Below are 22,961 nucleotides of genomic sequence, written 5' to 3'. Positions count from 1 at the left end.
TTCCCTTTTTCATTTGCATGGTGAATGCCAATTCTCCCCCGGTTTACGCGTGCATAAATCCACTATGCCCGAAGTGGACCTTGTCCCCATGCATGGCTGCAGTCCTGACAGCTGAGGGAAGTGTATGTGAGACTCCCCAAAATAATCCAGCCATGACCCCCTTTCCCTCCTGAACTGTTGCCAGTGCTTGTGAAACCACTGGCTTGTCTAGCACATGGGTAGTTGGCCTGAAGCAAAGCGACCTCCTCCCCTGCTCCACTCTCCACAAGCATCTGGAGGCCACCAAAGAGGTGCAGGCCAATCTCCGCAGTAAAAAGCAAGATGTATTGCTGTGGGCAACAGCACGAGAGCCCCTCCTGCTCCTCTTGCACATGGGAGACCACAGGCGAGGCGCGAGTGGGGAGAGCGAGCTGCGCTGCAGAGGAACCGGCCAGAGTGGGAGCCCGTTCCCATCGATGCATGCACAAAGGCATCCAGAGTGGATGAACAAGATACGAATAGCCACAAGTGTCTGGGTAAAACTGGGCTATCCAACAAAATAGGCAAAATTGGGGTAACTCTTGCCCGTCTGCCTTACGTGGAAGTCAGGGAAAATTGCTCACCCCCTCTGAATCTGTATGCACTTAAACCAGAGGAAACACGGTGTCTACATGAAATATTAAAATAAACAGAGAAGCAAAGCCAGTCAAAAACTGATCACGCTCAAGCTAAAAAGCTTGTTATGTGTGTATAAACATGGCTGTGGTCTTGCATGTGAATAAATAAGCTTTTATTTGAAGTGAAACAACCAGGCATTTAACATCACTTTCATTGACATGGACCCCCTAAAACTGTGCAATTTTAGATCTACAAATAATGAAATAATTACCATCCTCATCTTATTGTATGCACAGTAACCTTATTCTGATTCAAAATAGGATTTTGGGCTGGAATGTCCCTGAGATCTCACTCCTGCTATAACGCCATTCATTCTAGCAATGTGTAATGTGAAATATTTATGTGTTTTCTAATATTTTTCTGCAACTTCAAGGAGCTGCTTACTCCATCTGCAAAATATCAGTGTGTTCGAGGATTTGCCTGTTGTGTTGCAGCACTCACAGCGCAGTTGTGCACACAGTGAGAGTGTACCTTCCACACAGGGCTGAGACACAGGCGCTGCCAGCAAGCCCTGCATTGCTGCCAGTGCTCAATTCCCTTATAATGAGTTTGATCCAGCTCCTGCTCTGTTTTGTGCAAACAGCTGCCTTCCAGGACCACAGTTTAACTCTAATTAATTTCTTAATAAAAATATAACTTAGTTTATACTCTAGTGCTAAAATTTGGGTTATTTCTAGTTCTCACTAGTGGTTCTAAGATGCCCCAAACTCCCATCTAATTCAAATCTGTTCTTTCATTTCACAGTTAAAGACTAAAACACTTCTAATATAAGTGGTTTTTTTTTTCTTCTTCACACACAAAATTTAGGAATGACTATAGGATATACTTGGCCAATTTTGTCTAACAAATATTAACAAGCAGACAATTAAGATTCCTCTCTAGGACTGCAACTTTCCCATGTCAGTTTTATCTCAGACAGCTTTAATATTGCCAGTAACGATAATAAATATAGCAACTAGTGAGTGCAAAGTATTACTTATGTATGTTTATGTTCCAGACTAAGACTTAAATAAAAATACTGGCTGATACTAGCAGCTACACATTTTTAATCACTTTTCTCTAAAACAAAACCTTAAGTTATCGGTTCCTTTAGTAATCATGCAACTCTGTGGATAAAGCACTGGAGTGCAGCTGACAAAGCCTGGCTTTTACTGCCATCTCTGCCACAGGACTCTGGACAAGGCATCTCACCTTGCTTTGCCTCAGCACTTTAACATCTGCGTGCAGAAAGGGCTATATAAGCCTGATGTTAATTACAATTATTTGTTGCTGTCACTCAGAATTTTCCTCAAGGCTTTCATGCAACAAAACGGCAGCTTCTGCATGTGTATGTGAATGATCCCTATAAAATTTAAAAGAGCTCAAGTTTCAAGATTAAGCCAGGAAGCAAAGGACTCTATTAATTTCAGTAGAGACCAAGACTTGAACTTGTGTCAGATTCTCATGGAGACTCACAATGAAAGGTGCTATTCCTCTTATCTTGCACATTTTCAAACAGTTCATCTACTGCCTTTTTACTTTCAGGAGATGAGCCATATGAAATCAGTCATATAGGTATTAGCAGCAGTAACTCCTTTTTCAAGATTGTGTGTCATTGGGACATAAACCCTGGGCCTCTTCCAATCTCACATTTTCCATTCTTATGGTTATTCTGCCATCTTAATTGCACAGACTTTTTTTTTTTCTCTTCACTCTTTCTGCCACATAAAGCAAAAGCATTTCCCGCATGCCAGAAAAACAGAACAGAAATTATAAGATATTCTAGACTGTGGTCAAACATTGTTTTCCAAATGGAAAGCACAGTCAATTTTGACCTGGTCATTATATGCTTAAAAATCTTCAAAACTGACTATAAAAATACTTTAAATCTATAACCCATATAAAATTCATATAATCTATGAAGTAGAGGTATAATCTATAACAAAGCCATACACACATCTGTATAATCTATAACAAGAATTGCATGGCCAGTTTTTGGCCTAGGCTTGTAAATCCATTTTACAGCCTCGTGACCTGCAGTGATATGTCCTTTCGCAGCACATCGGGGCTGCGACCTCCAGTCCCGGCACAGCCGGCGAGCAGAGCCTGCAGCGCACATGCTGCTAAACAGTGCAAATCAGGCTGCTGGACCTCCGCCACGGGAAGCAAAATGAGGTTGGATTTGTTCCCATGTGTGCATTTGAAATTTACTTCTCTCAAAGACAGTCCCTGACCTTGACCATGGCCTTTTAAATTTATGGATTGGTAACAGGGAACTGAGGAATGAAAACACTTGAAGCTCCTTACCCTTCATATTTACCACACCAGATGGCTGCTGCTAAGTGTCAGCATCAGCCCAGTTCTACCATGTAACAGTGTCTGGGTACAAGAATTGTATCTTATCAGAGATGGTGTGAAGGCTGGCTTTTAACAGGTCCTGGCGCTTCTTGCTCTGGTAATGCATTTTACTCATCTGGAACTCTTTCTTTGAGGGATCTGAAGAATTTATTGCTGGATACTCCTCTCCCCCAGGCATTACCTCATGAAAACAGTAGCTACTGACTGGTTTTTGCTACGCATGCACCCAATCTTTTAGCTGGTCAAGCAAAGTTGACCTCATTTTCAGGAAACACTGTTGAAATCAGTGAGCCTCAGTCATCAGAAAACCATAGAGATGTACCAAGTATCTAAGTGTGAGAGAACAGCAGGTTTCTAAGAGGGATCCTCCTTTGTCCTGAAATGGTATCAGAGGTTTCAAATTTTAATAACCAGGCCCTAAAAAAAAAAATCCACTTTTCCCCTTCTTCTCTACACCATGAGTCTCTCCCTGACCCTCACAAAAGCCTGGATATGAAGATATTTTTGCTGGCCGACTGCTTTTGTAATGGAGCGGACAATTATTTGGTTCCTAAAGCAAATGGATGTTAAATACAAGGATAAATTCAAGCTTTTTTTCCTGGGACTAGCCTTGGTGTTTATGTTGCATCTGTTACCTTACCTTCCATAAGAGCACAGCCAGCAACAGGAAGATGAGAATTCCCACCAGCAAACTGATGGCAATGATCCATCCGACAACATACCCACGAGGCTCCAGATTGTGCAAAGCCTCAAAGACCACCTACAAAGCAATTAGAAAAAGATCTTTTTATGATTGGAAGTTGTATTGTTTTCTCTTGTACTCATCTTATTAAACACATTGCATGGTGGCCTCAATGATCATATTTCATCTGTCAAACAAATATGGAATGCGTCCTTAATTTTGTGCTTTCCATCTATTTTTCATAAGGGATTTAAAGCTTTCAAGTGGAATTTGAGTAGCCATGCGCTGGATCCAAAGGATATCAGCTTCCACTCCGAAATAACTGTTACCCTGCCAAACCCGTACCCCACCTCAGACACTGAGCTTGTTCTGGTGCTGGGCCACCAAAGGTGCACAAAGCTTTGCATGAAAAACTCCATCCCTTGGGCATTGGCAGGGATTGCCATGACATCTCACGTGGTTTGTCTTACTCATCATGTTCCTGGCCCTGCCAAACACCCCGATGCTTCCCATGAAACACTCATGTATGCTGAGCTTGTCAACTTTTTTTCACAAAAAATGGGACAACTCACATACATCCCTATTGAATAGAAATTGTCCCTGCTGTGCTTCACAAGACACATTGTGTGAAAGAGGGAAGGGCGCATGCAGGCATGGGTTCTTCTGGGAACGCAGAAAGCAGTCCCCTGCTGTTCTCTTCACTCTTTTTTGTATAGCATGTATGGCAGGGAAATACATCCTACAAAGAGCTTTCCTTAACTGTCTCCCTTAAGAAGAAAATGGGAGCAAATTATACCCCTCGTATACACTATGTGACTTTCCAGTCTCTTATTTCAATCAAAACCAGTTCCTCAGTGGAAAACTCAAAAACAGTTCTCCTCAGTGAGAGCTATTTCTATGTTAAATTTTGCAATTTAATATCCAGCAAATGCAGAGAGGAAACAGAGATTTTTTTAAAGGTAATACATTTGCTTTGTCTGGCTTTGTTTTGGTTTGTTTTGGAAAGCAAAGTAGTGAGTTTTCCTCCCTCCTTCACAAACCACTTTCATCATCTTTGCTTAAAAATGTCAAAACCCTTTTATAGATATGAATTGTTAAACCAATCTTTTAAACAAAACAAAAAAAAATTGGTAGCTAAAAGTGGGTGAAAATCCGGGAGTTTGAGTCAGATACAATTACGCAACCCCAAGATACTCATCTTTAAGAGGCCCATGGAGGATCGATGAAATACCTCTACTCACTGGTGACACCATTCAAACAGCATCATTTATGAGACAGCAAAGGGAATGCGATACCATATAGCCCATACGGATGTTGAAGGTGGGCATTCAGGAAAAGGTTGCCACAGGGAGGTGATGGCAGCACTGGAAAAGGGGCCAAAGAGGCTCTGGGTTCTCCATCCTTGCAGGTTTCCTTTGTCCTCAGACAAAGCCATGGGGATCCTGAGCCAGTGCAGGCAACAGCCCTGCTTGGAGTGGGAAATGGGACAGGACAGCCTCCCAAGATCCCACTAATGAACATTTCTCTGTTTCCGTAAGTATACGCAGCCTCAGCAAACACCCACAAAAATCACAGGCACAGATGAGAGAAAGCAGGTTAGTAGGGCTATATTTTGTCATGGTGTTGCCATAAAGAAGTACTCAAAGATCCTTTGTCTCAGTTTCACAGGCTAACACTGATTAAGACCACAGCTTTTGTGGAGGAAGAATTTGAACACAGCTGATTTACACACACCGTTTTTTAATATTGATGAGATATTATCAGGCATTTGATGACGAGACATGAAAACAACAAATGGACAGGAATGAAGCTATACATAGATAGCGTTATCCAAACATATTCCCATAACTAGTGTCACAATGCTCAAAACAGCTCTTGAACATGGACCAGTTCTTCACCCGAGAAAAAAAATAATTTTACTGTTTCAGACATTAGCACAAAGCCTTTGTCAGACTTTTTAAGACATCTTGCTGAACATAGAAAGTTTCCTAAGCAGCAGAGTGTCCCTCATAGCCAAGATGAGTGTAAGGGAAATACCAGAAAAGAGAGATCAAACACAAATCTTGTGCCTTTTTCGTATTTCTGAGCCAGCTTGGAAAGATGATCTGATGTGGCAGTCCATTTCTCAAGGAGGCTATGGTTAGCATCCATCTTGCAGACACAAGTCAGATGACTATTTCTTAGATGATAAGGCACTGATGTTATTTTCCTTTCTGACTCTAAAAGAAAAAAACCTCCCAACATTTTAAGTATTGCCAACTTCAGTGAAGAGACCTTTCAAGCAGTCCCTGGATGCAAAATGAGGTGGTACCTTCTCTCCGCTACTCAGAGAGTAAAAGTTAACACAACCTCCAGCACGATAGACCCGCGTGTCCTTCAAGCTGCCAAAAGACAGAGCCAAGAATAGCTGCAGAGATCAAATTATACATCATCTCTACACCAAGAGCCCCACATTTCAGGTTTGAAGCACACTGGCTAGAATAGCTTGGCTGTAGCTTTTGCAGGCACAGCTCGAGCTATAAGGGTAGAGAGCAACAACAGCTTCTTATCTATCCAGTTTCTTCTAGCAGTCTGGAATCAACATACAAGCATAAAAAAACCCTGTTCATGGCTTTGTGGTTTGGAGAGGAGCAGGCAAGTTGCACATGTTAATGTCCTTATCCCTCTCAAGCCCTCAAAGTCTGCCTGCATTAATACGCAGCCACTGCAATGAGTTTTGGTGAAGAAGCAACCACCAACAAAAAACCCGAGCCAAACCCCAATCAAACCAGACTGAGCAGACAGCCAGTGTACATCACACATCAGGAGTCTCAGCAAAAACCAGTACAGTAAGTGGTGGGAGGCCAGGGAAGCAAGTCATCCTAGGGGAGAGGTTCGAGGCAGAGGGTGACATTACTAAAGAGAAGTGTGCTATCAGCCACCTGCCGCTTGACCCGCTGGCCATCGCGCAGTCTCTGAAAGCCAATCTCAAGCGAACCTGGAACCCCTCGCCCCGTCCACCCCAGCAGCACAGCCCCTGTAGGGCAGCCAACACACTGGGGAGCACAAGGCAGCCTCCAGCACAGGGCACTTCCCACAGCCCTGACCGATAGAGAAGACAGGAGTGATAAGGGTGACTGATACAGAAGATAAGGGGGTGGGGGGGGGGAGCGGGAAAGCATCCCAGAGAGGGCGGTGGGGGGTGGCAGCTGTCTGGTTCAGAGAAAGCACATGCAACGGTCATAAAATATGGAGTGGATTACAGGCTTGTTTTCAGATTCTGATGAAACACCAGCCAAAGGCCACAAAAAAGACAGTTGTCTTGACAATGTATGAGGAGTTTTAGTTTCGTATTTATCCTTTGCATTTCACACTGTACTTGTGCGATCTGAGAGTGGGAAAGCCTGGGAGTCAGCGTAGCTTATCGTTTAGCTGTTTGTAGCTCACATGTCAATCAGGTTTTATACAATGTAACTGCCTTTCTGTAAAATAACAGAAGAGATCTGCACCCTACCACTGATTTCTGAAATATTGAACCCACATGGACAAGGACACCTACCAGTTCCACTTCTATCTGTACCAAACACTTGCTATATTCTGATAGTCTTAGTGAACAGATTGAAAAGAATCAGAATTTTATATATTTTTTAATGCTTTTAAAACACCCTATTTCAGTAAAGTGTGTAGGCAAGAAGTTAAGAAGTTAACTGAGTAGGAATTTTGCAAATACTTAAAAGTTCATACTGTGCTGAAGCCCTTTGCAGAATAGGCACATGCTGCTGCACTGGGACTCAGAAAGACAAGAAACATAATTCAGCAAAATCTGGTGAGGAATACGTAATTGCAAAATTTTCATTTCTTTTTGCTTACGCACACTAAATGAATTTTATGCACTTGTATCATGAACCACAGCACCATGGAAGGCACGGGCTTATAAAAAGATCCTATTTTATTTCTGTATTATTACCCAGAATATTTCTGGTGTTTCAAACCACATTGCACTGCTGCCTGACTTGTCCATTCAAGTGCTGTTATACCTGGGGGGACTTGCAGTAAAGACACTATTCTCCTATACATCTGTACATGTATGTATATGCATCCCTTTTTATATATATGTATTTATTTACATATACTAAGAAAAACCTTGGAAGTTCTTGAAAAATACAAACCTGAGGTATCCATGCTACCCGCTTGTCTCTATCCCTGGGAAATTAACTGTATTTTATTGTTGTTGTGTATTGATCTATTCCTTTACCCAAGTGTGTGTTCCTACCTGCCAGACTGCACTGTAAAGACAAGAAAATCTATAAAGGGATTGTTACAGCAACAGATGGAAAGGTAAATCAACGAAATGAAAAACAAAACACGGTGAAAACAATAAGGTAGCAAACAACCCACTGGAAAGGAGGCCGCAAAGCTGCTGGAGGAAGCATGTATCTGGCTCTAGCCAGGCTAGGATGTTGCGCCCATCTCAAAGGTAAGCTGGAGAGAACAGGTGGCTTAAAATGCTGAGTGTTTCTAAAAGGCAAGAGGGGGGGTGGTGGGTTGCTGAGTGGAAGAGATATTCCCATGTGCATTAAAAAAAGGCCAGGACATCATGAGCACTGTCTAGTACCACAGGCTGCTCCTTCCAACGCAGACATGGAAAACAGGTCAAAGTCAGGAATCCTCTGTGCCGCAGGCAGACGGCTAAAGCTTAGGCATGTGAATATGCATTTAAATCTCTCTGCATATAAATATGCATATAAAGACCTCTCAAAAACACCTTGTAGGTCTTCGCAACAATAAACTTCATTTTTTTAAGTTTTTCTTTTGTTGTTGTTTTCCCCCAAATATATTTGTTTATCATCGCAAACACAAACATACCTAAATCCCGAGCAAAAAAAAAAATCCCTGTAGGGCAACTACTTGCCTGTGTGGAATTAAACCTGGTGTGACTGGGCTGAAAATGAGAGAACAGTGAACTCTACCCAGGAGGAGGGAAAGGTTCAAAGGCTTGATGAAGCCTACCTGTGCTGACCTGACAGCACCAGACAGCTATATGGCAGCCTTCAGCTTTACAGGGCACTTTGTTGCAGGAGCTGTGTGCATTTTATCTGGAGTTCCCCTTTCAGCTATTCAGCTTTGCATTTCCTCACTTTCAAGACAGGGAGACTCAGAGGCATTCAGCTGGCTTTGACACAGTGAAATCCAGCCTCTTCTTCCCTCCACATTGGCACTCACAGAGGAAAGTCCTTTTGCTCCATAAGAGCACTCCTCCTGCTGCACACGAGCAGCGAGCACAGGATGTGAAACCTTGGATCTGGTATTTGACCACTGTGGTCTCATGGAGCTTATTGCTGGTTTTGCCTCACATGCAGAGAAGAAGGGAGCCAAAGCTTCAGAGAAACCCATATGCTAAAGAAAAGAAAGTATGCTTCCTGAAAATACCACGCCATCAGTTTCAGCCAATATACACTCATGTTAATACAACTGTCACCACAGAGCCAAATCCAAACTCTGCTCACCTTCTTCACGTGATTTGTCCAATATAAGAGTTCAAACAGCCTATTGTAACCAGAGACAGAAAATATATCATTCCAAATCACATGAAACCATATCCAAATCCAGACAAATGATTTCTGAAAATTGCATAAATGCTTCTTTTTAAAAAATGGGTTCATTTCAAAGACAGCCTGCTACCCAACTTATAGATACTTACATAAGCTTTTGCATCTCCCTTACAAATCATCTACTGGAGTTTCTGACATAACTGATATTTATATGGGTGGTCCTGCCACCACTGGTACTCTTACACTAGCATCACAAATATCAATCTTCCTTTTCCTTTTGTCTTCTTTATAGATAGTTTGCACTCTGATATTGTACACTATATTGCAAAAGTGCCCAGTGAATTAAGGGCACCTGCTTCTAAAGAACCATTTAAACGTGCTAATAAGTCTACATTTAGCTGTGGAAAGCAAAAAGGCCTTTTCAAATTTACCATGATAAAGTGTCTGAGAAAATGCTTTTCATTGTTAGGGAATGCTTTCATAAACTCATAGACTCAAAGGAAACCCATGCGCAACTGTTCAGAAGGAGCTGTTATCCAAACAGACATGGTACAGCAGTCCATGGTCAATGAAAAGAATACAGGATAAGCTTTAAAAAGGAAAGGAGGAGTATGAACAAAGACATTTTCTCTCTCCTGTCTCTGCGTCCAGCTGAATAGCTGTGGCTTGCAACAAGTACTATTCCCTTCTGCATTCCACAAGAAAAGAGAAGAGGGGAAAAATGAGTACCTTGAGCCAAACCACATGTCTTAAATTTTTCCCTCAACATGACCCTATGCAAAACATACAGCAATAGTGAAGCCAACAGACATATGGAAATAGCATAAAGGAGAGAGCAAATGGCACTCACATTAGAAAAGACTTGGAATTACAAATTGTTGTTACATGGCTACAACGTCAAGCATGCTCCTTTACAGCTAGGGCTTCCCAGGAACTAGGAGCAAGCTCTTTTTTGAAGATTAATATAGCTTTCCAGGACACACAGTGCACTTTATAATCATTGCAACTTAAGGCTTGATGAAAGGCTTTCCGGGAACAGGAAAAGGACAATGTTGGGGGGGTTTTTGTTTTCTTTTTTTTTTCTCCAAGCACTAGATAACAATTAAGTACAGCAGAGCTTGCATTCCTAGATAAAAGCATTTCTAAATTTTGAACATTAAAAAATAGTAATCCCACGTATTTTACATTGTGCTTATCATTCTGAGAGATTCTAAAACCCTTTACAGATCAAAATATTTGGCAGAGAGATCCTGGCTTCTTCCATTTCAGTTGAGGCAGGGGTATCACAGTCAGGTGTTACTTCAGTCATTAATGAAATTTTGCCATAAAATTGCAAGATTTGCTCTGTGCAAGCTGTAGAACTAAAGAGAGATCAAGTAATGTATTAACAATCAGAGCTGCAGGTCCCTTATAAGGCACATTCCCAGGGGAGGCTAGCTATGATTTTTATTTCAGCTGCCAAGCCTATTTTTTAATGCTCTTCAGAATGGTCCAGAAATCTGACAAAGAAAATAAAACAGAAGGGAAAAAATGGGGTCCTGTCATATAAAAAAATTTATTTTTCTGACAGGTCCAATAAAATAGAAGGTAAGTCTAGGGTCGCAGACATGATGGTGGAGAAGACGGTCACTGTACTGGTGTCTCTACTTTCAGACTGAAGGTAGCAAGTAGATGCAAGTTCAATTCTTTCTTTGCCCGTAGGGTTTTAAATCCTGTATCTCTGAGATAAGTGCTTTAATTTGGGACATCAGTGTCTTCCAAAAGTGTGTTGGACTAAATGCTCTCACACTCAAACCTCAACAGCACTCACTGAAACAGAGTCAATGAAAGAATGGTTGCATGGGCTAGTGGTGATGACAGTCATTGGGGATAAAAAGATAACTGAGAGATCGGATCTAGATCAAGTTCCAAAAATACACAGCAAGAGGAGAAATTGAAAGTAGTCCAGATTACCTTTGATTCTCACGTGAGAGAGAAATAAGAAATGAAACTTTAAAATTTCACCAGGCAAAAAGAAAGCTGAATTTGGGTGTGCCCCCCTGTTCAATTTTGATGCATAAGTATTAGGCAACTTGGTAGTAGGCAACCAAAGTCATCATCTCCTCGTTCTCCAGTAGACTGTACTTACAGCCAAAACTATACAGTGAATTCACCTTGAACTTTAATATTTCCCCTTCAATTTTCAATCCAGCCTCATGAAGATCAACAAAAAATGCAGTATCAGATCATACATGAATTCCACCAGCTCAGCACAATTGAACAGTTAAATGAACCTCTGAAAGTTTAGACCTCCTCGCCCATTTTCACAGCTCCCAAAATATCATTAACACTTCTAAATATTTCATACTGGCACACCTGAAAAGACTTTGCTGGGATTTCAAGTCTCTGCTAGGTTTTCAAGGAAAATCTGAATTAGATTAAAGCAGATGTTAACCCTAGAACAGGAAGCTAAACCTAATTTTTGCACAAATACCTCAAGGGTATTACAATTTTGGCTAGTACAACACAGAACCTCCTGCTCCACATAACATCATTCACTGTGATGGCATGGTTATCACAGAGAGCAAAGCCGCAGAAGCACAGTTCACAGCACTGCTAGTCTAGCCAAAGTCTGGGCACTCTCATGGGCTAGCCCAGCCCAAGCCCAGCCACAAATTCTAGTTTGCGTAGAGCTCTCAATGATCTCCAGCCCACTGGCATCAGGAAACCTTTCTCTTCAGGTTTATTTACTTACTGGTTTTTCTTCTGGGCTCCCATTGGGCACCTCCACAACTCTGAGGTCAGGGTCCACCCGTACCCTCGCCCTCGTGACGAACTGGATGACTGATGAGCTGTCCTGAGAAGTAAAAAGAGGAAGAGTTGGATTTGAGGGTGCAAAAAAAAGCACCAAAAAACCCCCAAACAAAAACATCAAACATTTGCCAGTGTAATAAACACATCTAGACAATGCTTAGTGCAGCCTGGGCTGAGAGTTAAGTACTATCCTGGTTAAGACCCTGCTTTGAAAAAAGATAGCTTATGCTCATAACAAACAAAACCGAGCACATTATCTCAGAATAAAACAAAATCAGGTATGTTGAACTCTAAACACACCATTTGTATTTGGCCTGTTAATGTTTCCCACATTTACCGCAGAAGCAAAAGACAGAACATTGCCAATCAACACAGGTAGGCTCAATATTAACCAAGTGTTCAATATTAACTCAATATCAAAGAAAAGTTCCTATTTGTTTTTCAAGTGAACAGAAAAAAGATATACAAAACCTTGGATAAACTCAAGTACTTCCCAAGGTGAAAACATCTTGATTATTTGAATCTGTGCACTGCAAATATCTTAAATATTCAATGTACACCTCCCCTTATTAATATATATTTCTCCTATATTTTACACAGTGCATTTTAACAGGCACATTCCAATAAGCTGCCATTTCAACTTATAGGTTAGGCATTTGTATGCTGTTCACCATGGGGAGGGTAGGACATAAGTAGCAAATGGTATGCATTGGTGATACTGACCCAAAGACACGTGTAAGCACTGTATGTCTCTTAAAGGAGTGTTGCTAATGGTCATCTTGGAAAGGACCCAGCAGACAGGATGAATCCTGGCTTTTCCCAGGACTGAGTTTCGCAGAAGCACATTTTGTGTGCACTCAGTTACTTGCTTACATATTTCAGCATTTCTATAAGCATGTAACAAAACCCTGAAACTTCTGGCCTTGCCTATATTTCCTGTTTTCAAATATGAACAAACATTAGCAGATTGGTTGGTTTCATCTGGAAAACCTCAGGGCTATCAATTGCTTTAGGAACTGCTTTCTAATAAGGGCTCTCTCCAATGCTTTCAATCTAGCAGCTATCAAAGACAGGTTTATTTTAGTAGGCTCATGTTATCAGCTTTCTCCTCTGATTACCTTACACCCTCCTAATCTTATAGCATCTTGCCACAATTACACAGTCAGCATTTTTTTAAGTAAAGGAAAACAGGGCAAAATGCAGTAAATCACTAGAAATTTAAAAGATTCGCTGTCTCGTTCAGTGGCTTCAGAGAAGACAGGAATTAACTTGCAACCATTTGTTTCTTGTCACAAATGTCAAGCTCAGAATTAATATGGTCGTGATGTATCTTCTTTGAATAATAATAATTTGAAGTAAAAAATTACAAAAAACTGCCACGTCTCTGTTTACATGGAAGGAATGATAGATAGTTGGTCACAGTTTACATGCACTTACTCTACTTTTCATTTTTCAGAATGAAAACTTCCAGAAATCAATTTAACTTTCAGAAGTCTCTAGCCTTAACACCATGCATAAAATTAGGGGCCTCATTTGTTGTTTCTCAATGTATAAATTTCTGAACTTAATTTATTTCTGTCTTAATGGGTAATGGGTAAGAACTAGGATTAACACCTCCATACATGCTGTTGATAAATAGATCTGTTTTCTTTGACACCATGATTTTTTTTAACACACTAGTAAAGAGAGGAAGGAATGCAAGTTTTGAGTCCATTGGCGCACATAAGCATACTTAAATTGGCATTTAAGACAAATTACAAAGGAAGCACATACCTTCTTCAGTATCTCAGTATTCAGCAGCGTGTAGATACTTATATCACAGGACTCTGCTTTGGCTAGTGAGCTTAAGTTGCAGCGTATAATTAAGCAGGACCTGCCTGGTCTTTCACAGTCCTACAGGAAATACGGAAAAAGCTGTTAGGCAAAGGAGGAAAAAATTCAGTGACAAGTTGTGTAATAGCAAACACACCAGCTGACTAAGTTACATAGTAAACTGCTAAAATACAGCACTCCTGCACTGAAATAGCATCCACTTTCAAGACCTGGAGACAGCTAGATACGGAGACCTGCATGAAAGCAAGCCAGGTAAAATTCAGCCCTCTACAGAGCCACGGAGCTAGGTGAGTGCCCGGGGCTGGGAGGAGCAGGGCTGCTGCTGCACATCAGTCCTCTGCGGGAGTCAGGCACCGGGCACGGTGCAGGGCCCCGCTGCCCCACGTGCCTTTGACAAAACATGGGAGCGAGGGCTCTGGTCACCACGTGCGCGCTGCCATGTCAGGCAACTCCCTCCCTGCTGCACTTCCTGAAACTTCTCATTTCTGTTTAAAAATCGGATAATTAAAATCACTAAATATCCCCACAGCACAACATCAGTATCAGTATACATGCACCAAACAGTTGCTGTATAATTAACTATATGCTTGAGTACTTCATGCTAAGCCACGCAAAATCTTTTGTAAGACACACTGTATGTTTGAGTTTGCCATTAGTGGACTTTCTTACCAATACTTTTCTGCCAGATTTTGTGAAAAAAGCAAATATTGTGTGGAAAATATTTTCATTCTCTTGAGGAACAATGCATGGGCTGGGGTTTCTGTGAAAAGAACAGCTTCCTTTGTCCTGACCAACCTGCAAGCACAATTACAAATCACAATTATTATTCTGAATTAAACTAAATGACACAAGAAGGTGGCATTAGCCTGCCCATAAAAATACACCTACATCTGAGCTGGCTGTCTGGACTCCCTTTAACAGTCAAAAGGGAGAAACGAGCGCTTCAGGAGTCAAATAATCCTAAAGAAGTATCTAAAGTCAGCCAGACAGACCACGGTCTGGAAATGCTTGTCTCTCTTGACTGGATATGATATGAACTTATCTAACCTAGCTCACATGTAGGTGTCTGTGTTCTGCAAGTCTGGAGACAGAGACAGAGGAGAAAAATCTCAGCAAAAGATATAGATCACCACATAGCATTTTAAGTCAATAGTGTTACCCTGTGTATTACCTTTTTGGTAACTGTATTATTTGGTGCTTTGGCCAACTTGGCTGTTTCACAGTTTATATCAGAACTAATGAGATAAATGAAATCTTTGTGTAAATGCACACGCCTGGACACTAAAACTGTTCTTTCACCTTCAGCATAAACAGTACAAAAATAATCTTTTTGTATCATTAGCTTCTTCACTTGTGCAGAGAAGTAGATGCTTGAAGCAAGTGAAACATACCAAGCTTTGATAAAATATTCTTCAGTCAAGATAACCTCGCACTAGAAAACTCTTATCACTTTTTGCAGCTTATGAATATTCACTGAAGAAAATCTATTGGCATTCAATACAAACTATGACAACAAAGTATCAGCAAATTCATCCTGCCACCATCCTTAAAACCTGTAAGAGTGAGAGAGAGGGACATTTTCCCCCAAACCACCAAGTGACGTTCTTACACATCCTGCTGTTGACCTCCCTACATCCTCTACTCTGAGAAGATGAAAACTTGTACCTTATTCAAATCACAAATCCTTGAAAGAGGGAGAAATAAAGTTGCTATAGATATGAAATTACTGCATGCTCTGAGTCTGATTATGCATTAAACAGTTTATATCTGAGTTAACCAAAGTATTTCCAAAAAAGGCAAAGGTCTATCTGGATGTTAAATGCTTCTTCCAGACAAGTGACGACTATGTCTCTTCATAAGATACATCTTTTCTGCTTCACTGGCCCACAAGCTCTTCATAATCTGTTCTTTGAAGTACGTATTCATAACCTGTCTACATAATCTGTCCTTACATTCCCAACAGATACAGGCACAGGTAGCTACCCACAGTTTACAGTCTCCTTGGGATCAACTGAAAATTAAGACTATGAGGTTCTCCATTTGTCCAGATCACCTGGAATGAGTTTTCATTATTTATTGTAGGTGAGAGATTCACAAAGCCCACTGACATTTATTTTCTTTGAACTTTCACATGGGAATTAGATCCAGATCAACCAGAAGGTTTATGTTAAATCAAGAACAGCAAAGAGTCAAGATCTATTCAGTACTTGCTCTTTCTTCCTGAAAGTTTGAATTACCAGACATTTGGACAGATGTCATTAGATTCATGCAAGAGATACAGAAAGGAGCTTCTGCGCTATCCCAGCTTTTGGCGTACTCTCCAAATAGTCCTGCTTTACATCCTGTACAAATACGATGTAAGAACAAACCAAAGCAGAAATATCTCACAAGACTAAAAGGAATTACCTGACAGGAAGCAACATAAATCTGGTCCTTTCTTCTCCAAATGATCATCTTTTCTTAAACTGAAGCTTGGCTACATCTTGTCCTTTTTAAAACACTTTAGCTGAAACAGAGAAAGGCACCTCCAGAGGACTATGTCTGAACTTGGAAATACCCTTTCCTCTCTGCCAATTGTGCAGCAATCCCACACAACGTGGCTACTAAATTCAGTGTTAGGAGGGACACGTGCAAGGACTGATCACCTCCTGTCACCTGCACTGCTCTGGAACAGACCATCAGGTCACCTATAGCTTGTTTTAGTAGCCAAAGGAAGATGCCACTTCCTAGAAGAAGGCAGAAACTGCTACTTGGCCTGCAGAATTTGGGGGAATTCAACCAGGCAGAAATTAGGTTGTATTCATCTGTGTATCTGTGATCTATCAGTGTATGCTGACAGCCGGTAGGCAGGAAAGGATGCAAGGCAGCTGAGAAGCACTCAAGTTTCTTTTACCACTCTTAGAAACAGCAGAGCCACAGAACTTGGAAAAAAGTAACAAGAAAACTGAAATGGATGGATCATGCTGAGATAGAAGAAAATCCAGCCTTTCCAAAGGCCACAGTTGGGTTTTGGTTTTTTTGTTTGTTTGTTTATTTGTTTTGTTAAGGTGACTGTCAGACACTTATATTTCACACCATCTCTTATTTTCCTCAATTTTTACATGCATAAAGGGAAGATTCAGTCAACCAGTCAGACAAAACTATGGTAACTTTTAATTAAGCTTTGTTTTCAATGAAAAATTCAGCTGTAAGAAATCAACCTGCTAAATAAAATCTTAGCACAAAGCTCCTGCCTGCATTATGCTGAGACTGAACTACACCTCTGAAATCCAAATCAGGATTTGGCCTCATGTGTGACCCTCTCCTTGTTCAAACATCGTGCTACCCCAGCCACCTGTTTTTCTCCTTGTGACCAACCCCATAATCTGGTACACAGAGAAGAAAGTTTCTGGCAAAGTTTAAGGGCTTTGCATGAGCAAACACGATTTATAGATGCAAGAACTGTGCAAATCTTTGAAATGGAGTAGGTAGCCAGGCTCTATGACAAAGTCTTGGAGTTTCAGGGTACGTGACATACTAGAGCTTTTTGGAAATTTCCATGTGGTCTCAGCAGCCTATAAACAGAAAAGGACTACCCCCAAAGTGATCTTCCCAGGACCTGGGATCTCACATCTCACAGAAATAGCAGAAGAGAGTTTTTGGAGCAGTGCAGAGGATGTGGAAAGAGATGTGCATTGCTTTTGTACTCCATACAAGGACTACACAGAAGCCACAAAGAAAAATCAATGTCCAACTGCTAACACAAACAAACCAACAAAACTGGGGCAGGGGGAATAGGAACAGAAGGCGGTCTCTCTTAAATCCTGCATTAAGACTGCAGCTTGGGAAATAAAAACCCTGTCCTGAGTGAGGTACCAAGCAGGATCAGCCCTGCAGCGTCCCAAGGAGAGACTTCCAAGGAGCTGTGTCGGAGCTGTTTCTGCTGAGGGTTGTTTCATTTTGTTTTCCAGAAGGTACTTACCTGTTTTAAGTCCTGCGTAAAACCATCTGTGATCTGGTGCACTGGCAATACAGTTAAACCTCCTGTACTGGAAGTCTACCTAAAATCTGTACCCAGACAGATGTAGACAAAGTCTACATTAGCACATAATGTAGGCCAAATAAAAAAGTGAACCGGGCTAACTGCATGGCATCCTCAGCGCCTGATGTCCATATTACATACTTTTCTAACTTGCTCTGACTCTGGTCCTGCGGCCTGAATGTGCTGCAGCCAAAAGTGAGTGTTAAGTGCACTCTTCAAGTGCTCCTTTGTGTTTCTTTTGCCCCAAAAGGAATCCAAAAGTTTGCACGCTTTACGATGTGAACCACAGCTCCCTGCATAGGGAGGGTTGAGGATTTTGCTTTAAAAGCTCACTTCTGGACTGAACTATGACGCTAGTAAAGAAGCACTCTAAGGCACACTTTGATCTTCAGTCCAGCAGAACTTCTGCAAAGGGTGATGACCCTGAAGGTGCACAAAATACACCTTATGCATGCTTGCTAAGAACAAGTTTACAATTTTTTCACCCACAAGTGTGGATATTACATTAATTCCTATAAGCAGGACTCCTGGAATTTATATTGTTTCTTATGTACGAGAATGGTTACATTTCTACATAAGCAAACCCTTCTGGAACAAAAAAGCTACAATCAGTCTTGACCAAACAAAATTCCTCCAAACTAGAAGATATATATTTAATCTGACCTAGCAGATTTCATTGAACAGCTTTACATTGCAGAAAAAATGGCATAAAAATAATTTCAAAGGTCTTAAATTATTTTCTACTTTTTCTTCTTCTCTATATACAATAGTCTATGCTCTCACATATAGTCAAGACTACTACATATATAATGAGTTTTTTCAGGATAACAGGTAAAATTTTTCTAACATAGAACTAAATATTACCAGCTACTGATCCTAGCCTTCAACTCCTGGAAAACCTTTCCAATTAAAAAAAAAAATCATCTTTTTGCAAAGAAATTACATTTTCAGATTTTCAATTCTAAGCTGAAAAATTCATAAGGGAGTGGTTTTCTGATGGAAACCCAAATAATTTTGAAAATTTATTATGATTTGTCATTGTTCTAATTAGAATGAAGCATGCTTTGACCATCTTGAATAATGTCTTCAACTTTCATGTGAGGCAAACCAACATCAAGAACAAAAGTAAAATTTTCCCACACAACTTTTTACTGACAATGGTTTCTTTTTACCAGGCTATCCGTGTGTAGGGATGTTCCCATTCTCTAGGAACATCTTGTCATAGACTGCAAAACACCTAATATCAACGCATCATGTGTATTATTTTTTTCTAGTTTTTATCTCATGTTCAAAGGCACTTTTGTCAAACTGTTTAGCCCCAAGGTGAAGAGAGGTAAATAAAAATCACTCTGATATTCCCACCATGGAATATCAGGGTGATTAAAGCTAGCACAGTCTGCATTCGAATCTCACCTGCATTCTTGAACATCGCTGGATGCCAGAATAGCCATCTACAATTTTCAGTAGTGAGACATTATTGTTGGGTGCCTTACTTCGACACCTAACAGGCCTGCTTCCAGAAGGTGGACACGTGACACTTAGAAATCACCATCTTTTAGAGAGTTTTAGCTGGCATCCAAAATCTAAGGGACTGAAAATCACTACTCACTCATGAACATATATACATGTATTCTCCTATTGTATTCAACACGTGTGCATATACATGCAACATGCATAAACACAAAGAGATATAAGCCAGAACATTTGTACTACACAGACTGTAAATGGCACCTTGCATAACAGGCCTCTAAAGGTCACCGTAACTCTGCAAAGGCTAATAGTATTACTAATCTGTCATCATGCAGAAAGGCAGAATATCCCTTATGCTGCCTACCTCACCCATAAATGGCCACATGTTCAGAGACAAGTTTGTCTCTAGCTTTGTTAATTTACTGGAAGTTGTCCCCTTAAAGAGCCCATAAACATGCTTGAGAGACAATGTTTAAATAGGACAGCCTATACAATGGGTTACTCTGCCAACTTCTTGTCGTCAGCACAAACCACTAAGCTTCTCAGAGACAAGACGTAACCACTGGAGAAAGCATGTGCATTACTTCATGCTTTAAAAATGCTGTATCTGCAATAAGGAAGAAATTCCCACAGGACAACTTTAGTGGACTCTGAATATTTGAAAAGTCCTACGGAGCAGGGCAAACCCATAAAGTAGCAATGAGTTTTAATATCAGATAACACCACTCTTAAGGAAAAGGACCAGGAGGGCATTTCAGAGTGAAACAGTTGTATGTAAAACATCATGTACACTCCACACACTACATCCTAAAAAACTGCAGCATATTTAATAGGGCTGTATGGGAATAGCATGCTGGATTTACTACGTACACAGGGGTCATCTTCTCTGACTTTCCCTGCACATGTAGGGATTTATGAGAATACTTGGGCTGGGCTTGGCACTCCAACAAGGCGGTACCAGTGCAAGGGGGACAATCACCACACATTCCCCTGGGAACACAGAGGATAACCCCGGGCTGCCAACGAAACACTTCTTGCATTTCTAATCCAGGTCAGCCATGGGTTTAGGGGGTTTGGAGTTTCTAGGAGAAATAATACCCCTACTGCCTCAGCACATTCCCCTTCTACTATCAGCTCTGTCCCCCACCTTCAGGGCACTTGTAACACCATTCCTGCTCATCTGTAGCTACTCTCAGAACGTGGTAATTTCTAGCAAGCCTTTGGGGCCTTTAAGAAATTGCTGGGGTTTGTTAGCAAACATTTTAAGGTTTCAGGCCATACTGCCTGTAACATAAACTTCGCAAGTGGACTGAAAGCCAGTGGCCCCTTCTAGACTTAACCTCAACCCGTTTAACATGCATCAAAGGTGAGAGCCTCCATTTTTTTCAGAGCCCTGTGTCCTGCACAAGTTGTCAACCTGGGAGAGGGAAATGAAATACAATTTCCAAACAGGGGGCTGGGAAGGTCAGCTGAGGACCAAGCACAGGGAATTGGAAATTAGCAGTTGGCATGGGATTAAATATGTGCATGTGATAGGAGTCTCTTGGAAGAATGAGACTGAAATCAAGAGGAAACTAGCTGTTGCTTCCAACGAAGCATTAAGTACAATCTCCCTGCTGCATTGCTGCATATAAGAAGGTGAGGCCTAATCCCATATTTAATGATTGGCATTTTACAAGATAAACAAGCGAGCAAATGTGTATCTTCAGCTCATTCCTTATAGACAACATTAGACTCCCACTAATGCAGAAGAGTTCATTATGATACGAAAACTTACACATTTCCAGGCTCTTCCAGTAAGCCTCATTCCCCTCTTGAGCTAAATGATCACATCACCAGTTATTATTGACAGCCTGTAAGCCAGCAGAATTAAGGTGACACAAAGCAAGCGTGAAGGTGGAATCCAGCTGTGATTGCTTGTGATGGAATCAAACGCACGTCCAATCACGGAAAAAAGCGCAGGGGCAAGCTTAGGGAAAACGTCATGAGACACAAGGTATTTGGAACAGCAATTTTAGCTGCAGGAAACACGCTCAAGGTCTGAACACAGGTCAGTCGTTTCACAAAATTGTTAACATTGTTCAACTCCGAAATGGAAGCCTTTCTCATCAGACCTGGGGTATGCTGGCTCCAAGGCACAGTTTGGCCGTAGGCTTCCTAAAATCGCTGGCACATAGTTTTTACATATTTCTCCTTTCTTATTAGTTTTTTTTAATTGTTTTATTTATGTACGCATGTCTAACGAGTGGTTCAAGTTTGCAAACTGGATAATAAATAACAGATGCACTTTTGTTTGTCTTTGTTGCTAACCATAACACATTCATCCTAATATTAGGGAAAAAACATATACGTGTGTCCTGATTCAAAGACACTGATTCACCCTTCAGTAGGTGAATTGATAGGCATAGTTAATCTAACATGTCACACTGAGAAAAAAAGAGTACTGACAAGAAATTCCAGACAAGGTCAGACTTTCAACAGTAGACAAGTAAGTTATGTAAATATGTTATCTGAGTACTTGGTCCATATGCCAAAAATGTTTAATATTCACAGATAATGAAACATGTTTGAATCAGAGCAGTTTTGTTGATTCTGGCAATAAATTTAAGAGCCACTGAAACAACAGAAAATAATTTAAAAAATTAACCCATTTTACACAACCCCTGAAAGTTTTCGACTAAAACCAGTTATTAGTTACCGTAGTGCTGAAAAGCCAGCTGTGCTTGCATTGCAAAACCAACTGGAGACCTACTACTGACCAGCAAGCATAACATCAAGGGGCACCATGCCTCTTTCAAGAAATCACTCTCTTATGCTGTGCTGAAAAGCTTCAGTAAGCCAAATTTCCGGTATAGAAAAGGAAAGTTCTAACAGGAAAAAAGTATCAAAGGAAGGCCAATGCTGGTAAGGAAAACCAGTACTCCATAGATACAATAGGTAAACTTACATGGCCATGAGGAGACGCAAGATTTAAACAGCAAAGTGGAGATGCTGAAGTATTAAATCAACATAGAGAAAAACTCCACCGTAGCTCTGGCTTCTGCCGAAAGGAGAACACCAGATGCATGTTTGGCATAAATCTATGCTAACCTGATTGCAATGCCTGTAGATGTTTTCCTGATGCACTTATCCCTACAGTTTAATTAAATAACCTGTTAACCAGGTTTGATCAGCACAATCCTGCACCATTTGCCTGGTCTTGGCCCTGCAACCACTTTGCACGTACTTAGCAGCAATCCCCAGAAGTACTACCCTCAAGAACTAGTGCTGCCTACCCAGTTTAGTAAGAAAAGTGAAGGTCTTCTGATTTAAAGTTCCTGACTTACAAGACAGCAGCTTCTGCCCTAGACAGAGAGCACTGCCACATGTACACATTGAGAAAAAAGACTGACCACTCCTATGATTTAACTGCAAGGTTCACAGAAGGTTCAGGCCTCAGAATGAACGAACACCACCTTACATTGAAACCAGTTCACCTCTAACATTCATGTGCTCCTTATATATCAGCCATTAACATTTGAAATCCAAGACAGAGTCACAGACAGGTACATTTCCTCTCCCTATGAAGAACCATGAAATGCTTAATCAACACATGAGGTGGCAATCAGATCTCAAGGTACGTCGCTATTTAAAAAGC

The 22,961-nt window shown here is 41.0% G+C and overlaps 1 protein-coding gene across 2 annotated transcripts in view; it reads right to left on the bottom strand.

Moving 5' to 3' along the window:
* The window catches only part of ITGA9 (integrin subunit alpha 9), a 245,759-nt gene that overhangs the window by 16,612 nt on the left and 206,186 nt on the right, over positions 1 to 22,961 (bottom strand). For both annotated transcript variants that reach the window (XM_041122619.1, XM_030009961.2), the window contains 4 exons: positions 14,503 to 14,628; positions 13,774 to 13,893; positions 11,942 to 12,043; positions 3,635 to 3,754 (listed from right to left, as the gene is read on the bottom strand). In XM_041122619.1, coding sequence (XP_040978553.1) covers positions 3,635 to 3,754; positions 11,942 to 12,043; positions 13,774 to 13,893; positions 14,503 to 14,628 — 468 coding nt within the window. The remainder of the gene's footprint in view (positions 1 to 3,634; positions 3,755 to 11,941; positions 12,044 to 13,773; positions 13,894 to 14,502; positions 14,629 to 22,961) is intronic.

This window comes from Aquila chrysaetos, chromosome 3, assembly GCF_900496995.4.
Source record: "Aquila chrysaetos chrysaetos chromosome 3, bAquChr1.4, whole genome shotgun sequence".
Classification (NCBI taxonomy): domain Eukaryota; kingdom Metazoa; phylum Chordata; class Aves; order Accipitriformes; family Accipitridae; genus Aquila; species Aquila chrysaetos.
This window is presented reverse-complemented; position numbering and strand designations above follow the sequence as displayed.